Source organism: Typopeltis vanoorti, chromosome 8 (assembly GCF_054136105.1).
Source record: "Typopeltis vanoorti isolate ZY-2024b chromosome 8, IOZ_Tvanoo_1.0, whole genome shotgun sequence".
NCBI classification, from domain to species: domain Eukaryota; kingdom Metazoa; phylum Arthropoda; class Arachnida; order Uropygi; family Thelyphonidae; genus Typopeltis; species Typopeltis vanoorti.
In genome coordinates, this window is record NC_143556.1 from 36,574,661 (window position 1) to 36,596,574 (window position 21,914).

At 35.1% G+C, this 21,914-nt stretch overlaps 1 protein-coding gene across 3 annotated transcripts in view; it reads left to right on the forward strand.

Moving 5' to 3' along the window:
- LOC150103929 (cell adhesion molecule Dscam1-like) overlaps positions 1-21,914 on the forward strand; it is a 563,926-nt gene that overhangs the window by 471,597 nt on the left and 70,415 nt on the right. For all 3 annotated transcript variants that reach the window (XR_016548664.1, XM_090396609.1, XM_090396610.1), the window contains exons 6-7: positions 3,497-3,672; positions 8,417-8,689. Coding sequence is in view for 2 of the 3 variants with exons in the window: in XM_090396609.1 (XP_090252735.1) it covers positions 3,497-3,672; positions 8,417-8,689 (449 nt within the window). In the remaining variant the exon portion in view is untranslated. The remainder of the gene's footprint in view (positions 1-3,496; positions 3,673-8,416; positions 8,690-21,914) is intronic.

The window sequence follows — 21,914 nt, forward strand, 5'->3', positions numbered from 1 at the left end:
ATCCCCAACATCGTAGCAAGGCAAATAACATTAACTAATGTGGAAATGTTAAGTTGAAATCGTCTGTAGGCTGACCACGTATTGAAATATACTTTGCATAGACTAATACTGAGGATCAAGGTTCGATAGAAAATGCTGGCTAACAACATGTCTGCGATATAGCAAGAAAATCAATGGAACACTGAGAGCTAATTTAATAGCTGTCCAGAAGATTAGCTCGTTTGAAGCTATCTCTTCGTATGGAGATATTCCTCATGGATCCCCAACATCGTAGCAAGGCAAATAACATTAACTAATGTGGAAATGTTAAGTTGAAATCGTCTGTAGGCTGACCACGTATTGAAATATACTTTGCATAGACTAATACTGAGGATCAAGGTTCGATAGAAAATGCTGGCTAACAACATGTCTGCGATATAGCAAGAAAATCAATGGAACACTGAGAGCTAATTTAATAGCTGTCCAGAAGATTAGCTCGTTTGAAGCTATCTCTTCGTATGGAGATATTCCTCATGGATCCCCAACATCGTAGCAAGGCAAATAACATTAACTTAGTAAGGACAGTAATTAGATAACAGTAATTACTTTCAAGATTTTTCCAAAAGCACAAAAATAGCTTTAGTATTTGTAGCAATTATAAATTACTCCTAATCATGATGTTATTTCCTGTGCATGAAGTTTGAATCTACCTTTGTTCCCGAGTAAGAAGTAATAGCAACAGATATTTATAATAGCAACAACTCTTTATATCTCCATTACTCATAGGAAATCAGACAGAAGTAATTGAGTATTTTATTAAGAATTGTTAGAAAGGCAGAGAGTAGGTGAGGCCGTTTTAGCCCTATCTAAGTTTTGGAGACTGAGAAGACTGGCCGAAGACTATCACTGATTATACACGGCGCTCGTGAAGAGAGGCGGCTGACAGGTGCCGCCATCTCGTGGTTCCTAATCCTAACACTATGCTTTAACTATCTGACAATAGTGTTTGTTCTACAGTCGATTTTCTTGAGTTTACGGGACGAAAAACCAGAGTTTCCGGGAGTTAAAACCTGCTTTCCAGAGAAGTTTCCTGAGTTCTCCTACTCGGGAACCTGTCGAAAAAAAGGCTTAGTAAAAGTTCCTCTGGTCAGCGACCAGAATTGAACTTACGAAACTCTTTCTTCGCGCGGTCTAGCGTCGCGGAGCGCACGCTTCCACTTCCACTGAGCTACACAGGCACAGAATCAAAACATAATAAATTAATAAAATAAATAAATAATAAATTGAATAATAATAATGATTAAATACTTAATAAACGTAATAAATAAATAAAATAAAAAAGTAATAAATAAATAACATGAATTATTTGGTTTGCTTCTGTTATCTTCTAAACGATTAATCATTAATAGTTTGCGTCTATAAACATGTATTGCCCTGCTTTAATAACTTTGAAATCCTATCGCTGAAAACTGGCCCACAAACCTTAGTAGATTTGCAGGAAGCAATCCTATTATCCAAGAGGTTAGTAACATAAACCAGCACCGTTATGCCTGCTCGCTAAATCAAACGTTTACTTACATCTCCATGCCAGAATGCTCAATCATCTTACATGGACATTCTAGCGAACATCTGGAGATTTTCCTTGCCATGGGTACTTCTCTCATAAAAGCGGAAGGCATTAGCGCCATCTACTGGCTAATTTTAGCTTATGAAAGAGGAAAGTAGTTATGAAGAATTGTATGATGAATGTAAATACCTATAACATAGTTGTATTTGCTACGCTCTGGCCATTTCATATTCTGTCTTTCAAATAATAATTTTGATCGCTTTTAAACGCATTGAAATAGAATTCGAGAAACTCCTCATGAATATTATTGCCTGTACAAATATTGAATGTTAATAATATGCAACTTTACTAAGACAAAACAAATGAAAAATATGTGTTCTTAGGCTGGTTTGCCTATTATGCAGAAGAAAAAAAAATCCAAGTCTGTGTTTGCGTGTGTGCGTGTTCACACACGTAGACACATATGGGAGAAGAAAATTCCGAGACTAACTGAGTTTCATTTTAAAAATCCCAATAAAGGTTCTTTGCATCCTAGACCGGATGAAGTTCTTTTCATCGAAAAGGCTTTACTGTTACTAGACCGATCCATGAGACCTACCTAATGGCAACGGCTATCATCAACATTATATATGTTTATCGTACATCATATGCCTTTGACGTTGAGACCTACAGACATTATCATTATACATATAACTTCAAATAACTGCCGAATAATTTCAGATATTAATACAATATATTAGACCTTAATAAGGAACTTAAAATTCCACATGGTACGACTTGGTTTCTAATTTTCTCACTAGTCAATGTAAGTGGAACGAGATTGATGGATGTAATAAAGCTCCAACTTCTCTCTCTCTCTCTCTCTCTCTCTCTCTCTCTCTCTCGTGTGTGTGTGTGTGTGTGTGTGTGTGTGTGTGTGTGTGTGTGTGTGTGTGTGTGTGTGTGTGTGTGTGTGTGTGTGTGTGTGTGTGTGTGTGTGTGTGTGTGTGTTCTCAATAATTCGGCAACGTTCTGAAGACTTTGCTCTTATAAATCACGTAACAAAAGTCTGTCTTGAATAAATACAGTAATCTATTATAGGCATAAAACCAGCAAGGGTGTTTGAACGAAGCTCATCACCAGTTTTCCGCTTCTCAGATAAAAACAGCAACTGCAGCATTCATTAGCTAACTCTTGGTTTAACCAAACCGTCTACATTCAACTAGGATACCTACACGCGTACACACTCAGAGGCGAGCCTTAAAATATATAAAAAAACGGAGAAAAACCAAAAGAGTTTTTTTGTTGTGTACACTATACGTTAATTAAGTTTCTTATACTTTTAAAAAGACTGGCCATGTTAATTCTAAACGAAGGCGGAAAAAGAAGCAACTAAAAATAAATTCTAGCTTAGCGACGCAGATCAGGTTTTGTTTGCTTCCTTTTTTTAAATTCTTTTTTTTCTTCTTCTTTTTCTCTGGCTTTCCTAACTCTGTCGCCAATTTCCTATCAAGCGACAGGAGAAGCTCTGAAAGCCGGAATTTGAAAATAAGGAAAATTTTTTAAAGAGCCTTCCTCGAATTTATCCTTTAAAAAAACATTTACAAAAAACTATCGACATGCCAGTTGTTAATTGGTCTCTAGAAAGGCGACAGGGTCATTCATCACTGTCAACAGATGTCTTTTTCTCCGACATCAAGGTCACAATGGGAATGTACGCGTACCGTAAGTGGATAAATTCTTAAGGGATGCAACAAGACAACTCACTGATAAATTATTTCTCGTCAGTGCTGTCAGAAAAAATTATTCCCCCCCCCCCGATCTTTAGACTAGTGTGACAAGAGAGTTGAAGGAGGTGTCTCAAAACTCCGGCTATTGATCATGACAGACACTAGATGGCAGCACAATAACTCCAACTATCAGAAGTCGTTACTATAGCAACGTTTCATTATATTTATTGTTTTTTAATAGGTGGTACAAAAAAGATGGCGTCCGACTTATTCCTGTGGCCCAGAGACCTGATATTTTACAGTTGAGCGGTTCCCTCTATTTCCAACAAGTTACTATAAGAGACAGCGGAGTTTATGTTTGCATTGTCAACAACACAGCTGGAGAAAAGAGGATGGAGAGTATTTTAAGTGTCACAGGTAATTTATTTGATGTTATATGAACTTGATATATATATATATACATAATTTGTGTGCGTGTGTGTGTGTGTGTGTGTGTGTGTGTGTGTGTGTGTGTGTGTGTGTGTGTGTGTGTGTGTGTGTGTGTGTGTGTGTGTGTGTGTGCAAATTTTTAAATAAATACCAACGTGCTTGTTTGCAGAAGCTATATATTTCCTTTTATTTCTAAGTCATTGGGCATTTAAACCAGCATTTTCCTTGTGGCAAAAACTAGAATCTATTGAATAGTGTTAGATACTATACAGCTTAATGTATCAGCAAAAAAGAATTGATGCAGTGTCAGGGGAAAGTGATACATACAATCAAAAGTGTGTATTGTGCCGTAGAAGCAAAAAAAAAAAAAAAAAACTGAAATTACACTGAAAATGCTGAGTTAGCAGAAATTCGGAATGTAGAGCATTAAGATAAAGTAGACAGCGAAACGTGAAAATTCTTCCCCCCCCCCCGTCTTCCTGTCCCTCACAAGTAGAAGCAAGAAATCGATACGCATGCTTGAATTCCTTTATTCACAGAAGCTAAATCTTGCACATGCTTTCAGTTTATTGCTAATAAACGATGCAAATATTTGCTTTTGAACTACGTTTTCTCTTTTTTGTAAACCAAACTATTCTTAAATTGTTAATACAGACAAGATAGTGTACTGAAAGAACAGTTTTGTATACAACTATGGGTCATTTTCCATTACAAGTTCGTAGTACGGTTCAGTAAAAGCCTGTACATTACTGCATGCCAGAAAGATAAAAAAAAAGACGTGCAGAATGCCAATGAAGCAGAGTTAATGTTATAACGATGCCAGACATGAGTAATTATAAGTCCCGTATCTCTTTCTCCATTCCTCTGGCTTGACAAGAGGATCTACAACTCAAATGTGTAATTAAAGGTCATTAATTAAATGCTATTTCCTGCTGATTACGTCAATCAACGCAATTATGTTTTCCTTTTTTTAGATTTTTGTTACTTTATTTCCCTGTCAAATGAAAAATTGACTTTTTCTCCAAAGAAACTTGTCTAAGTGCAAAAATAATGGCAACATGTTTTAATAAATTTATTTCGGCTTTTATGTCATGTTTCATTAAAGAATAATAAAAAATATTTTCTTTTTATCTTTCGCATTAAATCAGTATGTCAAATAATAACAAGAAACAGCAAAACATATTTATTACCCACTAATTTTTTTCCTTATAGTCCTTATAAGGTCTGGCTTAAAGGGACGAGGCAAGAATGCTTTTCATCTTCCCCGTTATCTGTGGAGAACAGTGTAGGGATAAGGTGTTATTGAGCTATTAAAGCCCTGATCATGGTAGGAGGGTAACAGCAATAGCCGAGCCTCAGTTAGAACTTCATTGCCATCCATTACCCTCCAAGGGTATTAATCACCGCATCTCACGGTCGATTCTCATTTTTTTCGTTTGCGCCGGAAGTAATTTATATTTCTTTCATGAAACATTTTACAGGTGCATTAAGAAAAATCACATATTCTGTCAGTTTTGAATAGCAGTAATGCAATATTAACCAATATTTGTATTATTATTTTATGATACAAATTATTGTTATTGTAACTTTTTGATATTTTCGTCTATTTAATGGCAATCAAATACGAGATGAAAACTATAGCTGATACGTTAATGCAATGTTTGGTTAGCATTTCAGAGATAACTCGAGCTACTAGTTGGTATTTTTTCATTTTTTAAGAAAAGATTTAAAAATAAAAATAAGACTTTTTAAAATGTATTTTTGTTTTATATTTTCATTAAAAACACATTCAATTAAATTCAAGTTAAATTAGATTCAAAACATATTTTCCATTAATGCTTTAGAATTTTTTTCCATCCCCCCCCAACTCTTTGACAAAAGCAAAGGAAAAGGAACATGAGGGAGAGAAATAAAAGAAGCCGACAATATCCTGTAAATAATCAAACTATACCATCAAAAATATTTTTTTAAAATTCATATTAAAAATTAAATAAGGAAGAAAATAATTATTTGCTAACTATCTTGTCAAAATATGTGCGCATTTCTTCCTTTTTTCAAGAAAATATTAAATTTTTCATAATTAAACAAAATCGTTGCCGTTGTAATTCGTATTAAAAATATAAATCGCCATAATTCATTAAACTTCTGTAAGTATTATTTTTTAAAATGTTAAATACATGAGAATAAAGTTATTTGTAAAGAATAATATTCTATATAAATAACTCTATAGATTACTATATATCTCTAAATTTCAATAAAAAAAATTATAATAATTTAATACACCATCAGTTATGTTATGTAATAATAAATAAATAACAAGACATTTTTATCTATCTGTAAAAAATGTGATTGAGGGGGTCGAAGGGGGAAAAATCCTTCTTAGGACCTCCAGGGTAACAAATGGCAATGCTGTAGCCAATGAAGTTTTAACTGAGGCTCGGCTATTGCCGTTACCCAGCCATGACTAGAGCTTTTAGCTCAATAACACTCCATCCACACAGATTTACTTCATTCAGATGACCGGATAAAGAGTCAAGGACTCAGTCCATCGCCCAGTTCTTATAAGAAATGATTTGTTATATTTGTTGTTATGTAATATATTTGACTCCATTATGCTTTCGGGAATGGGAAGGTACTCAGTACTCGCATATGCCGCTGCTACTATTGTGCTTTTCATTGTTCTCTCTGTGCTTTCTTATATCTTATACTGATTTTTGCCTTTTATTTCTTTAATCCAGTGACACCTAATGGAGAAATTTCAGCAGTCGACTTTCTATAAATTATTAGAAGAATGAAATGTTGGCTAATTACTTCATACTTTTAAAATATCTTCCTCTTCTTCTTCCTTTTTTTTCCCCGTTTTTCTTTTTCTTTTTGTATGTGTGCGCTTATGAATTATTAAAGGAAATCTAATTAAGTCAACTTCATGAAAATGCATTCCATCTTATCTCCACCATTACTTTCTTTCCCCCTTTTTCTTCCTGCGGTGCCGCAGGCATTTTAGTCGTTTACGTAGTTATTTAAAACTGAATTTATTTCAAGCAGAAAATCCAGATATAAAACAACTTTAAAAAAAATTGAAATTATTACCAAAAAAAAAAGCTTTTGCTGTGCAAAGTAAAAACTGAAATAGCTGATTAAGGTAAGTTTTGCATTTGAAAGCATTTGGCTACAGAAAGAAAGTTGCTCAAAGCTGAGTGCAATTAGACCTCTCATGTCTCTAACACAATTAGTAACTGATCTAATGGACAGGAATGGTAATAGTGATGACGGCGCATTAGATCAGGAGATACATACAGAAGAATCGCATTTAAAATTGTACATTCATATTGCAACAGTACTTTGGCAATTTTGCGTATTAAATTATTATTTTCTTCGTTTGTCATCTGTTAGTTGTCTCTTGTTTATATAAATGTTCCCTTGTTTGTGATAAATCTCTTTTTGTATTTATTGCGTTTTCGTTTTGTATTGTATTCGTTTTGGCCATTTTCATTACTTACTGTTGAATTTATAATGATTTTTGTTTTATTATTTTTATATATTAATTTCTCTCTTTATTATTATTATTATTATTATTATTATTATTTATTTATTTTTTATTTTTTTTTTTTTTACTTATTCGTTTATTTATTTCGCAATTTATTTATCACCTGCATCCCACTAAAAGTTCCTGTGTGTCCAAAAAAAAAAAAAACAGTAATCTAGGCATCAAACCACACACACACACACACACACACACACAAAGTTCAATTTAAAATTTCTCGATATGTATACACAGGTTGTTTTTAAAATGTTTGCCTAAATTCTGGATAATTGTCCTACTGCTGATGGTGATGAAAAAGATCATATAAACCTAAGGTAGGAGACGTTTTCCTTCAAAGATATAGGATATTGTCGGAGAAAAAGCAGCAGAGGTGGACGCATCACATTCCACTGCGTGATGTCAGGAGCAACAGCATCTTTACCAAGAGAAACCGGTTCAGGTATTCTCTCTAGCAGATTTCTCCTCTTTGAAGTCAGCTTTTGTGAACGGCTTCTGCATGGTTATACCGAACCTTGCTTTCTCCACGTCGCGTGTTTTTACGGATGCATCTTAATTCACCACAGTGATGTAGTGAACTTTCACAACATGCATCACTGGACAAAACCTGGAACAAATATGCTACCAGTTTCTATACGATAAAATAGTTTTGTTGTTTGACCAAAGAAGGCTTGACGTAACACTTCTATGTTTCTATGGTAACCCCAGATTTTTCTAACATGGCAAAGTAGTTGGTGTATATTTCATGATCAATGTGGGAAAGAGCTGAGATAGTGCTAAACTGTACCCTGTTACTTTCAAGCATTCTGTGTTGGAGAATCCTTTGAATGAAAACTTTCTGTCTTATGGTTTGAACGAAATTTTCAATACATATTTCCGTTGATCTGATATATTATTATTATACAATTCAGGTTGTTTTACTAGGCCCCGCCTTTTAAATGACTTCACAAACATATGACACTGTACGTTAATACGTAGTCAAGCTCGAATGAGCACTTTGTGCAAAATAATCGAAATCTATGTAGTCATATTATCATAGAAACAAGGTTTAATAGATTTCAGCTAATGTGTGATAGTTTATTTTTTAGTACAGCTGATATTATTGATTTCACTTAAAATTAAACATAAAATACAAAACAAAATAAAATTGATTTTTAATCTTTATTTATGAAGATATTTTTCATTCGGTAGCTCCATTGATGGTATATCTTCATCCTCAAAGAGTTCTGGTGGATTCTGACAAATCAGCTACTCTGAAGTGTAATATTTCTGGATATCCCATTGATTCAGTTACTTGGGTCAAAGATCAAATACCCATACTGGAAGATGCGGCCAGAATTCAGCTGTTATCACAAGAAATGCTTCGAATAACTTCGGTCAGGAGAGAAGACAAAGGTGTCTACCAGTGCTACGTACGGAACAATGACGATTCAGCGCAAGCATCTGCGGAACTCGCACTTGGAGGTAAAGTTAAAGTACCTAAAAGGAAATCAATACATTCCACAGCGTTAATATATTAGCTTACCTCTTAATGCAACATTTTTGTGTACCTTTTTTTCCTTCTGGTTACTATTTCTTTATACAAACATAGTTAATAAACCTCTATCCTATACACTTAATACAGTACCAAGAAATCAACGAACTGATCGATTTTTTTTTTTTTTTTTAGATTTTTCTTTTAGAAAAAAAAGCAGTTTCTTTTGTACATATTATTATTGTTATTGATTTTGTTATGTGTGGGATATTTTCTTCAAATATTTCTGATGTGATCAACTGATAAAATTTTAGAGTTGATGAAAATGGTTATGCAAGAATACTGAGAATGTCTGGGGGGAGGGGAAAGAAAAAAAAAAGGGCGATTCCATATCATATGACAGCGCTTACAAATCTGCGCGCAGATAACTTCAAAAAATTAAATTTTGTTCCCAGCTTACAAATAAATATTTGCTACGTAGCATATTTGTTTATCCTGTTTAAAAGCCGATATATTCAAATTAGACAGGTACATTAACTTCAGAAATCCCACTGAACGTAAAAAAATAATTGAATATCAATATCTATTATTTTCCTACGTTTTCTTGAAACTTGTGCTTATATACTTGTGCATAATATATTCACAAAGGTACCTATTCTGTCTTTTTTTTCGTATCTCCTAACAGTTAAATGCTATTTTGTCATCCCGTGTTGTTAAGTTCGATGCAATCTTGCTTCGGAACTACTAAATAATTGCTGACTCCTTTATATATGCTTATATGCCAATATAACTCCACCGTGATCATGAACAGTCAGCGCCCTAGTCCTATCTACATGTCATAAAAATCCTGTGTGTGTGTGTGCGTGTGTGGTTAGTGTATAACCACCTGCATATGTATTACAGTATGTAATACGTCAACTGCTTACTTGTCAGTAATAAATCATTATATTGTTTTTCTCATGATTAATTCTTCTTCTTCTTCTTCCTCCTTTCCAGGCTTATAGGCCACGTGGCCTGTTCTAGCCTCATGCAGAGTAAGACCCTTTTTAAGGGTCTTACTCTGCATCGAGTACCTTTTGGGTGATATTTAGAATTTGTTTAGGTATTCTACTTCTATTCATTCTCAGTACGTGTGCGTTCCATTTTTCTCTGTAGCAAATAACTGCTTCATTTAGAAAGTTTGTAATTCGAAGTTGTATTTCGTTGTTTTCATTTTATCCATTATTGCGACTCCTTCACTTCTGCGCAGAATTTTCTTTTCGGATCTCACTGCCATAAAGTAAGGTAGGTTTAGCTACTGTATTGTAGATTTTTATTTGTGTGTGTGTTTTTGTACATGGTTCTATATCAGCTTCAATTCATATGACATTGTGCATCCTAAATATCTGAATGCGTTTACTTGCTCTATATTTTGTTGTTTATTACTATTTTGCTTCTTATTGGATTAGCACCTTTGAAGGCCATCAGGTTTGTTTTATCTGTTTGCTATTCCAATGCCATATGTTTTTATCAGATTATTTAGAATGCATAATGCTTTTTGTAATTCATCTTCATTGTTTCCAATGATTATTTAGTCATCAGCAAAAAGTACAGTAGCTAATCTGTTGGTACAGTTTATCTTGAATCCTCCTTCATTAGTCACCTTCCATTATTTTATTATTTTATCTATGTATATATTAAATAAAACCGGTGAGAGAGGGAAACCCTGACGTACTCCTCTATTTATTTGTTTACAGCTTCACGTTAAATTATTGTACTTCACAAATATTTTATTACATTGATAAATATTAAATAAGGCTCTAAAGAGGTTGGTTTGGTATTTCATATTCTTCCAAGATTACACATGCTTTGGTGTAATCTATAAAAGCTGTGTGTGTGTGTGTGTGTGTGTGTGTGTGTGTGTGTGTGTGTGTGTGTGTGTGTGTGTGTGTTCCTAAGTTCATTTTTCTGTGTTTTTCGATTAGTAATTTTAACGTGAATGCAAAACTTACCTTTTCTAAATCCATTTTGTTCTTCTATTAATTTTGGGCCTACTCTGCGTTTAAGTTTATATGCGAAGATTTCTGCATATAGTTTATAACAGGTACTAAGCACGCTGATGCCACGATAACTGTCATAATCAGATTCGTGTCCTCTTTTTGTAGATGAAGATAACTATTGCTTTTGTCCAATCTTATGAGCACTTTCCTTCTTTCCAAATCACATTATAAATGTTAAGTTACTTTACGTTTAAGTTACCTGAGCGAGAATTCAAGTCCTGCATATTTGATAAGTTCAGAGTTTATATTGTCTTCTCCTGGAGCTTTTCCTCTTTTGCCTTTACTTAATGCTTCTGTTAATTCTTCTAAAGTGATATTTTCCAAGTTGTCCGAGTTGTTTACAAAGAATGATTTTTTGTTTTTAACGTTTTCATCACACCACTTAGATTAACTAATATACATATAAATTATGCATTAAGTAATAAATCAGATAATTATATATCATATATATAAATTTCAAAATTTATCTTCAGTCTAATAAAAAATGAGTTAATGAAAAATTTGAAACGACACCATAATTTTAATGCGATGTCTTTTCTTTTATTTGCAAAAGTCTACCGCTAGAGGATTAAAGGATAACGATATGACACCATACCCTTGGAGGATAATCGATGGCAATGCTGTAACCAATGAAGTTTTAACTGAGGCTCGGCTATTGCTGTTACCCTCTTGCCGTGATCAGAGCTTTAATAGTTCAATAACACCTTATCCCTACACTGTCCTCTACAGATAACTGGGAAGATGAAAAGAATTCTTGCTTCGCCCCTTTAAGCCAATCCTTATAAGGATAAGGCTAGAGGATTAGGTTATGAGAGCTGGTAATGGATGGCAATGCTGTAGCCAATGAAGTTCTAACTGAGGCTCGGCTATTGCTGTTACTCTACTGCCATGATCAGAGCTTTAATAGCTCAATAAAACCTTATCCCTACACTGTCCTCTACAGATAACGGGGAAGATGAAAAGCATTCTTGCTTCGCCCCTTTAAGCCAGACCTTATAAGGCTAGAGGATTAGAATGGATGGACCACGATTTTGATGAGAACGGACGTGTTATTTTAGACTGAGCCTGATTACATTGCATACAAGGTTTCTCAGTAATCTCACATTGCACTGGTGCTAACACAGTGTGATTCCTACTGTCTCCCCCCCCCCCTTTGCACGAATTGTGCAAGAGGTGAAATGGCCGGCAGGCCCCACGCACAATGAGGACCAGTGGTGGATTTAAGGTTTTATATTGGGAGGTAGGTTTCTAAACTGTGGCCAAGTGAGATATTGATACCCCTTTCCCCCAATTAGTAGGTTACAACAAGACTTAATTTGCTAGTAGACCAACTCAGTCTACAGGACACTTGCTGGCAGGCTTCAAGCCCTGAGGGATTATATACTGTTAGTAGTCCATCTAGGTCTACAGGATACTTTGATGGCAGCCCCTAGCCCTGCGGGATTATTTATACTGCTATCAACCAATTTCTGCTGACAGGAAATCACCACTTTGACATAGAAAACATCAAAGAACAGATCCAGATCCTTAATAAGGAGCAGTCCCTAGAGGTACTGAAACTCATAATAGGCAAGCTAGAATCTGACTGGCCAGGATTTATAAAACAATACATTCACTCTAATGATCAGGATGGAGAGGAGGAGCATAAGTTTTTCATATAAAATATTTAATTTTGCATAAATAACTGAAACGATTGATTACGAGGATGTTGGCTTCTCGGTGAAGCTGTACATTTTGAGGAACCGCTATGTGCTCAACGTTATTCATAAGCACTTAATCTGGATAATCTAGTGTGGTGACGTTTGACTCTGATGTGCAACTCTAGGCGGGCGAGCTATATGTCAGAATTGATCTAATCAGCGTCTTGCATAGAAGGAACTTATTCCCGCAGCCGGGGGCATCGGTTAAAGTAGTTGGTGTAGTTTTTCTATTGCCCTGTTTGCTTTTGAGCAGACATAATCGACAGGGATGGTGAAGCGAAGCCCTTCATTTGGCTGAACTGAGTATTTGGCTATTGCTTGTCATGGAATAGGCTGTCAAACATGACCTCAGGGAATGTTTGTTTTCTTGTGAATAGAACTGTGCTTTTGTTTGCATTGACGTTCGCTAATTCTTGGACCATCGCTCTAGTTTTGAGATTGCATTTTGCGGTGTTTCAGTTGCTAGTCTGGATAGGATAGTACGGACCATTATGTGCGTTTTCGTTTGCGTATGGAACCTTCATGACGGCATTGTGCGTAGGATGCCTGCTACTTCACTCAGATATTTAGCAATCCTTACTGCAATATTAGTAGAAAAATTTGGTTTTGACATCGTAGTTAAGGTTTTGAAGCCACATATTAGTCGCACACATGGGTGCCACGAGTAGGATTTGGGCATTAGTTGCAATTGCCCTTGTAGGTTTTTTTCTTGGACATTCTGATTTTTGGAGTAACTAAGCATTGCCTTTGTAATTGTTGCTTTTTATTTTTGTTTACAAGAAACTGCATGGTTTGTTCCGCTTTTAACGCAACAGAAATCAGCCTTGCTTTCAGCATCGCTGGGTAGCTGAATTTTTGAGAACAGTAGCATTGTCCGGTTGATGTCTTTCGTAACAACGGTTTTGGTTTTATAGCCAGACTGCAGATGAGTTTTAGATAATAGATTCCATGCTGTTGTTTGCAAATTTCTACTAGAACGAGAGTCATTTGCCATTTGTCTGCACTGAGCCTACAGTTAACCTTAACGGAGTTTAGTCCGCTGTTTGAAGATGTCTAATAATTTCCTCCATGATTATGAATTCTGTTATGACGTTTAGCATTGCCATCATTTTTACGCTTTTCAAAGAGCGAATGTAGAAAGAGACATTTTTGTCATGCAAGAATTTAGTGGTGGAAGATGGCTGTTGTCTAAAGCTGTATTTGGATCGCCTAGTACGTGTTTCTGACTTTTGGTTGATTTTACTTCTGAGGGCTTCTGCCACTGTTCTCTGCTGTCCCTTGGCTCGCAGGATGACTGGTAAATCTGGAACTGGTAAAAGAGTATAGCGGTTTGGTTTCTGCGTCTATGGGAATCGCAGTTTCCACACGTTGGTTTTCTGGCGTTGTTTTTTTTTTTTTCCTGAGCTGACAAACACGTCAGAGTTGTTTCCTGGATCATCTCTGAATCGGTTTGAAGATGTAGAGTCTGGAACTCATATCTCATTTCGAAGTTCGGAAGAGACCACTGGTATTTAAAATTCAAACTGTATTTAGGCCAGTTAGTCAAGAATTCATAAAACTTTCTGAACAGAACCACCGCTCCTGATTCTTCTCTTTACCGCTGGAAATCATCCATTCGGAGTTAGCAATGGAATGGATGATGAGAATTATAAATAATCTAAGAGAGAAAATATATAATTGTGTAGTCTAAACGAACGGAAAAGTAAATATTATAATAATAAATAGTAAATAAATAAAACCTCGATCCAGAATATTTCTTCTGTTTTCTTGTTGCAGGCTTGTCCACTTGATGGCAGACTCCACTCTGCACACGATTCTATAATCACGTGATATAGCATCTTAGTTTTTCCTTGAGATTTTCTTACTCCATAAAACACCATTCATGGGTCTAATATCTGTTCGTGCCTGTTCAAAACATTATGCACACTTCACACTTGGCGGACATATCCATCATGGAGTCAAGTGAGTTGAAGGCATTCGTTGATTTTATGATTCCTACCTCTAACTCAAGATCTTTTGCACTGTCACCTCCATCTACTAGATACTTAGTTTTTAACGGATTGATTTTCAAGCCCCAAAGTTTATTCTTATCCAACAGTTTTCTCATCTTGTAATTCCCATCCTCCTTGTCCTCTGTGAAGATCACCTGAGACCAGCGAAAAGAAGAGAATATAGGATTTGTTCTTCTAGTGTTACATCCATTCCACAGCATTACCTGTTCCACTGTTCGAAGGACGCTCTAAGAGGACCTAGATCCCTGGTATATCATGTTCACCATCCCTACTGTTCTTTTTTCTATTCCTGATCTCTTCAATCTCTTCAATACCTAGAACACATTACATTCCTTTGGACAATATTATAAGCTTTCTCCAGATTTACAAAAATCAAATGGAGCTTTTTATTCTTAGCAATCATTTTTGGGATATTTGTTACAAGGAAAATATATTATTCACGAAAGATCTTCCTGCTGTAAAACCCAAATTATTCTTTAAGGAATAATCTGGTTTTTACATAAGAAACATCTTCACCTGATATCATTGTCAGGAATTGTAATACCTTACAATCACCAAAGCTGATTATCTCTATTACCATTCCTACAGCTTTCCATTCATGGATGCTTTAACAGCCTGCATGACCTCTTCTAATGTAATTTCAAACGTCCTTTCTGTCAGCAAAGCTTTTCGTCTCCTTGATATTCCACTATATCCTCATATAAACCTTCATAATATCTCTTCAGATCTTGAAAGGAAATGATGTTAATTCCTACTCAAGATGTACAAGTGGCTTGTACCTGTCAAATGAATTGCTAGGCCTGGGTAGAGCGACTATACCCACTAGTTTTCAATTTCATTGCACTTTCTTTTCCATACTTCTCTTCTTTAGACTTAATAACCATTCTTTTCACTTGTTTCTTAATATTGTTGTGTTCCTCTCTGTGTCCTAAAGGCTTTTTCCCTCTCTTATTTTCTTCTGACTTCTCCTTCACTTCTTGACCCATTCATTCTTATTTCCTTACCTCTTCCCTTTCAAGGGCCTCCTCTGCAGCCTGATTTATACACGTTTCTTTAAATTGTCTTACAAATCAGATCTCTCTCTCTCTCTGGTTACATAGAATTTCTGCTCAAGACGTCGTCTATATAAATCCAGTAGAGTATCATTTTGTAACAGCCTTACTTTGTATCTGGGGATCTCAATAACTCTACCATAATCACGTGAGTATTTGACCTCCAATATGTACCAGGACCACTATCTTACTTATTACCATATAATGATATGCCCCCCCCACCATTCAAATCTACCGAACGCCCTAACATCTTGCACTATTGTTATGCACTCCTGTCTGACTATCACCAGATCATTTATTGATTTCAGACTTGTAGTTAGTTGGATCCCTGTAATTTCTGTCAACAACACTTGAATCAACTTCCGAATTACAACTTGATCATCATCCTAAAAAAGAATACAGTATCTACCTACCTTATATAGTCCTTATAAGGACTGGTTTAAAGGGGCGAAGCAAGAATGCTTTTCATCTTCCCCGTTATCTGTAGAGGACAGTGTAGGGATAAGGTGTTATTGAGCTATTAAAGCTCTGATCATGGCAGGAGGGTAACAGCAATAGCTGAGCCTCAGTTAGAACTTCATTGGCTACAGCATTGCCATCTATTATCCTCCAAGGGTTATTAATCACCTTATCTCGCGGTCGTTTCCGGATGTATAATATTTTATGGTGCGCTAGAGAAGAGTGTTTTGAACTTAACAATATTTTTTAAATATCAATTTTTGCCTTGAATTTTTATAAATATTATAGTAACAAATATAAATTTAAGCTTTTATATTTATGAGCAATTACATACTTTATATTATTTATTGCTTTAAATTTATATTGAATGACTAAATTATCAGTGCGCATTGAACTTTCCTAAAGACGTATGCACCTTGTATTATGCAAAACTTTGAATACGTTATCAGTTTTTATTTTCTTTTTTTATTTCATTTCTTGATCGTTCAAAACTCACAATCAAGCATATTTCTAATTATGTTACGATTTTCGTTGATTAAATAATAATTATTTATATTAAATTATTAAGATTACGTAAACAACCCTTAAGATTTCTCACTGCCAGCAAGAAATTCATCCTAGAATTTAAAATCTAGAAAGTAAGTTAAAAATAATAATATCAAATATATTGAGAAGAATTATTGCATTTGTTAGGCAACGTAGGCTATATGAGTTTGTCTTTAAAAAATCAGTTTCCTTCATTATTCAAAGTTTTTCTAGTCATTTTTTATAATAAGTAAATAGATACAATGAAAGTGAGTTTCTAGACAGATCTCAAAGTTCATTTGTTGACATAAATCTTCATTTTAGACACTTGAAATAAACTTTCGAAAGATTTAGACTTGGTGGGAAAAAAAAAAAAAAAAAAAACAGTGTAAAACAGTCAACAGTTTCACTGCAACGCTTGATGCTGTGATCAAATTAACTGCCAAGCTTGAAGATGCCTGCTTGCCCTATCCTTTGCAATACTAAATTCTAGCAAGATTTGGTCGCCGGAAGCCAATTAAGAAGCGTCACTTTTGCCATGTTAATTTGGTTTATACGTGTAGCTTAGTCTCTCCGTGGCTCTGAAGGGAGGTGTCACGCTGTCATTCGAAGTTAGGGAAGAAATTTAAGATAAAATTGCCTCAAAGAACGTCAAAACAAAGCAAAATAAAAACTTGAATATTTCTGCCCCAGGACTGTATCTTATATAGCCCAGAGGGCGCTATAATTAACCTTTTTCAAGTTCATTGGCTCGCTCGCTAACCATAGTTGTTTGTAAAAGTTTAAAATAATACTTAATAAAAAAATAATATACATTAATCTGTAATTCAAGATAGTGAATGAAATTTCAGTTTATTAAATTGCAGTTTTTTTGTATCAACAGAATTTACATACAATTATATATATATATATATATAACATTTAAAAATAGGCGATGAAATGTTCGAAGAACTTGGCTGTTGCGCATTGTAAAAGAAATAAATAACAGAGAAGTATCATTAATGACAGCAGTGGGTTAATTTATGTCAAAAAAACTAGGAAGTGAAGTCCGTATATTATGTTTGCAAGTGTGTATTTTTGTATCTGTTTGTTCACAGATTTATTACAATGTAAATATTTTCTGAGTAGAGAGAGAGAAAAAAAAAAACGAATGTTTTCCCGAAACCCATACTATATCGCCTATACAAGTGATATATTCATCTTGCATCTATCCAATAGCATGCAAGCAAGCCTTTTGTCCAGCATGTCCTCATCATCAAACTATCGTCTAATTATCCTCATCTCAATACTCTTTAAAGTGATGGAGAATGTCAAAAAAAAGCAAAAAAAAAAAAAAACATGATTCTTCGCTGCCTACCTGGTGGCCCATCATTTCATTAGTGACTACCAATATGGTTGATTCCTTCATTCTCGTTCTACAGCAAACTTCCTCACCAACTTTACCCATCTTTAGACACAGGCAATGGAAAAACTTAGGAAAACTCTTGTGATCCGTCTTGATATGTTTAAGGTATTTAACTGCGTATGGCATCTAGCTGTTCCTATCAAGCTATCAGTCCATGATCTTCCTCCTGCGCTTTGTTCTTGAATTGCCAGTGTCCTCTCTGGTCGTTCATTGAGGTTCATAGTAGGTGGCTTAATCTCGTCATATTCCTTTATCAAAGTTAAGAGTACTGTCATCAGCATTCATAGTTTGCTGATGACAGTACTCTAGTTTTAATCCTCATCTTCATTAGAGATATCTATAATACTCGAATGATTCAAGCTTCAACATCTTCCATAAAGAATATCTTAAACAATGATCTCCTCGTCATTTTCAAGATAGTCTAATGAGTTTTAATCGTATCAAAACACTGTCTATCTTATCCAGAAGAAAGATCCCAGTTCACTCCTTCTTACTTTAGCTAATCTTCTGATTCACAGTCAGCGCCGGATTTTTTTTTTTTTTTGGGCCGACTTTTACATTTAACTCATTCTGGAATAAATGTATCACATCCACAGCCTCCTCAAGGTCCAAACGTTTTCGTATTATTTTTCGTTAAAGACACTACGTCTCTCCTACACAAATTCCTAGCATTTTACAAATCCCAAATCTGACTGACCTTAGAATACATTTCTCACATCTGGGATGTTACACCCAAAACGTCCCCAATTTTTTTATTGTGTACAGAAGACAGAAAATCTGCTTAACAGATAACTCTGCCCTCTCAGACACGTTCTCTCTGCTCAACTAAAAATCAACTAAGCCTTTTATTCCCTTATAATGAGTGGGCGAGTTAGTTTTAGCTCTGTCTGGAAACTGAGTGGGTTGTTCGATTTCGATCTCCAATGGCTAACAAGACGCTAATATGTGCAGCCATCTCGTTATCCTTAACCCTAACAAAATATTTTATTGTCTAAAATAGTGTGGTTTCGATGGTCGACTTTCTTGAGTTTATGGGACGAAAAACTCGTGTTTCCCGGAGACAAATCCCGCTTGAACGTGCTAGAGATCGATCAACTCGGTAACGGGTAGAAGAAAAGCATTAAACCCCTTTTCTTTTAACTACTGCCATGGGCGTTGCTTCACCAAACTGGCCACCATCATTCTTCCACTTTCCTCTAATCAAGTGAGAACACGAGCATCCATTAGTCGTTATTTACACACGGTGCAAATATAACCAACGACTCATTTTCTTCCTTCTTTATTGCATATAACTTCGTTCTTTTGAACAACTTCTGTATATAAAATTGAACCCAGAACCTTCGGTGCGGTAGCAATCTCTCCATTACAGTACTTAAAAGTTTAGTTGAGCTCACCCAATGCTTTTCGCTGGGAATCATAATCTCTCTCAGTCTTTAAGAGTTAGATCTATAGCAGCCTCACGTACTCCCTATAAGGAAATAAAAGGCATTATCTGATTTTTTTAAAAGGCTTGTGTAGCTCAGTGAGATGATTTACATTCAAAGTTTTAGGTCACCCGAAGAAGGACTTCAGTTCAATTGCTGTCGCCGACTAGAGGATCTTTTTCTAAGTCTTTCTTCAACCCATTACCGAATTAGTTGATCTCTGGCACATTCAATTTTTGTCTCAGGGAAAGTCGAGTTTTACGTCCCGTAAACGAAAATCGACTACCGAACCCACACTATCTCAGGTAATTAAATAAGGAAATAAGGGTTAAGGAACACGAGATGGCGGCACTTGTTAGCTGTCTCTTCACTGGATGCCACTTAAAATTGACGATAGTCTTGGGCCAGCTATCTGTGATTGGCTAACATTGGAGATTGAACCACTCACTCTGTTTCTAAACCGAGCTAAAACTGCCTCACCTACTCATTATAATGGAATAAAATGCTTTAGTTGGTTTATTATTCGATACAAATGAATTAAGAACTAAACGTTTACAAATACTAGAAGCCTTAACTGACATTTAATTGTATGAAATGCTTATAGTGTCAATTTAGTCAATATAATATAAGTCAATAGAAAATACACTCTAAGCCACCTATACACTATATAATTCAACATGTACACTCCATCTGCTACCCATCAGTACACTACGCCATCTACTAGCCAATGACTGAGCGTGTTCTCTGGCCAATTTATCTGTATGAGGGATGAAAACCGAGAGTTTTCTTCCCGAAGGGGAAAACTCTGCTACTTCTGTAAGTGATCAGCTGACTCAACTTCCACTGAAAAAGACAATATAAAAGTATTTTTTATTCATGTTTACGTTCGGAAATCCTGCTCTAGAGGCCAAACATGAAACGTTTCAAGCCACTTCACGACTTCAGTAACAGGGACGGTGGTCTCACACCGGGCGCTGACAATTATCTCCTATCTGCCACTCGATTTTATGTGGATTCCTTTCATAGTTTCTTTCGCTTCTCTTTTCAACTTACTTAGCAGACACCAGCAGTCATTTTTTGTGTGTTTGGTGCACAAGAAAATGCTTACAAAAATTAACATATAGTATTAATGTGGTACATGTTTAAATTAAAACTCTAATTCATATTACCCCATTACTCAGTTTAATTCTCTGTTTAATAATTATAGAAATTACAGTAAACAAGGACATTGTAAGTATATTCACAAGTCATATTCATTGGAATAATTTCTAATTTTAAAATATTCTAAGATGCATCTTATTAATAATTTAATATATCTAACATTCTTATTGTAATGTACTAGATTTAAAAACAAAATCCGCAACTCGTTGCAAGAGGGCACTGCACACTATCTACCGTCAACATTACTTAATATTATGATATGAAGTAAAAATTTCCCCAATATTTACATTCAAACTCGACATATCCAACATAACCGTGACCTAAATCACTTTCCAAGCTCCTCCACATTTAAACTACTTAGAAGACAACTCCACTTAACTTAATTCCTCAATTGAATATTAAAATATTAAGGAAACTTATGTTGGTTTCCTACACAGTTCATCAAATTAATTTTAATGAACTATTGTAAGTATACTCCTACTGGATGACCACTTGACTGTAATGTTAGTTAAAAGATGATGATATGCCTGGCATTCAAGCAATTCACAGAAATGCCTAAGACTAGTGGAATTTCACCCGAGCACGCATTCTTTGATGATCCTAAGGTACTCAAAACTTTGACTAGATGGCAGCACTTGGAAAGTTCAACTGTGTTTTCTGTCGATGAAATTGCTATTTCAAGTAGAATATTCGAGTGTGGTTGCCTATTTAATAATTAATAATGAAGCATCTGATATATATATAATATATATATATATATATATATATATATATAGTAGTGTAATAAAAGTAGTGTATACAAGTAGTGTAAAAAACTTTGTTAGGCGCAACTGAACAGTTCAATAGTAGTTGGATACATAATATGGTAAACGAGGTGCATGTCTGTCATCTCAGCGTTCGTAAAACGACGCATGTTCTTCGTACGACGTCGAAAGCTTGAATGAGGAAGCCCCACTTGTTCACCTGGAGCGCTGGTGAACAGCGCCACCTATCACTTTCGGGTGGCATTTCCGGTCATGCTTTCCTATGTGAATATGGTTGATTTTGATGTTCTCTACCTCCCCTCAAAGTCGAACCCAGATCTTTTCGACCAAAGGGCTTCGTCTATACTGACTGAACTACGGAGGTTCTAATAAATATAAATAACGTAATTAAAATAAATAAACTTAAATAAGGAATCATAGTTTTTCGAGTTTAACCCATCCAAATTATACTGTAGGATAATTCCAACCTTTCGTAGATAGGATCGTGATAAAAGGTAAATAAATAACATCATTCAATAAAAATATATATTTAATAGTTAATGATTTAATTAATAAATGTTAAAGAAATATATAGTTTCATTTTTTAAATTTAGTTTCCTTTTTGAAAATTTCTCCAAAGTTAATGAAGTATTCTTAAATACACCTTATTTTATCTTAAATGAAGTCATTTGAAC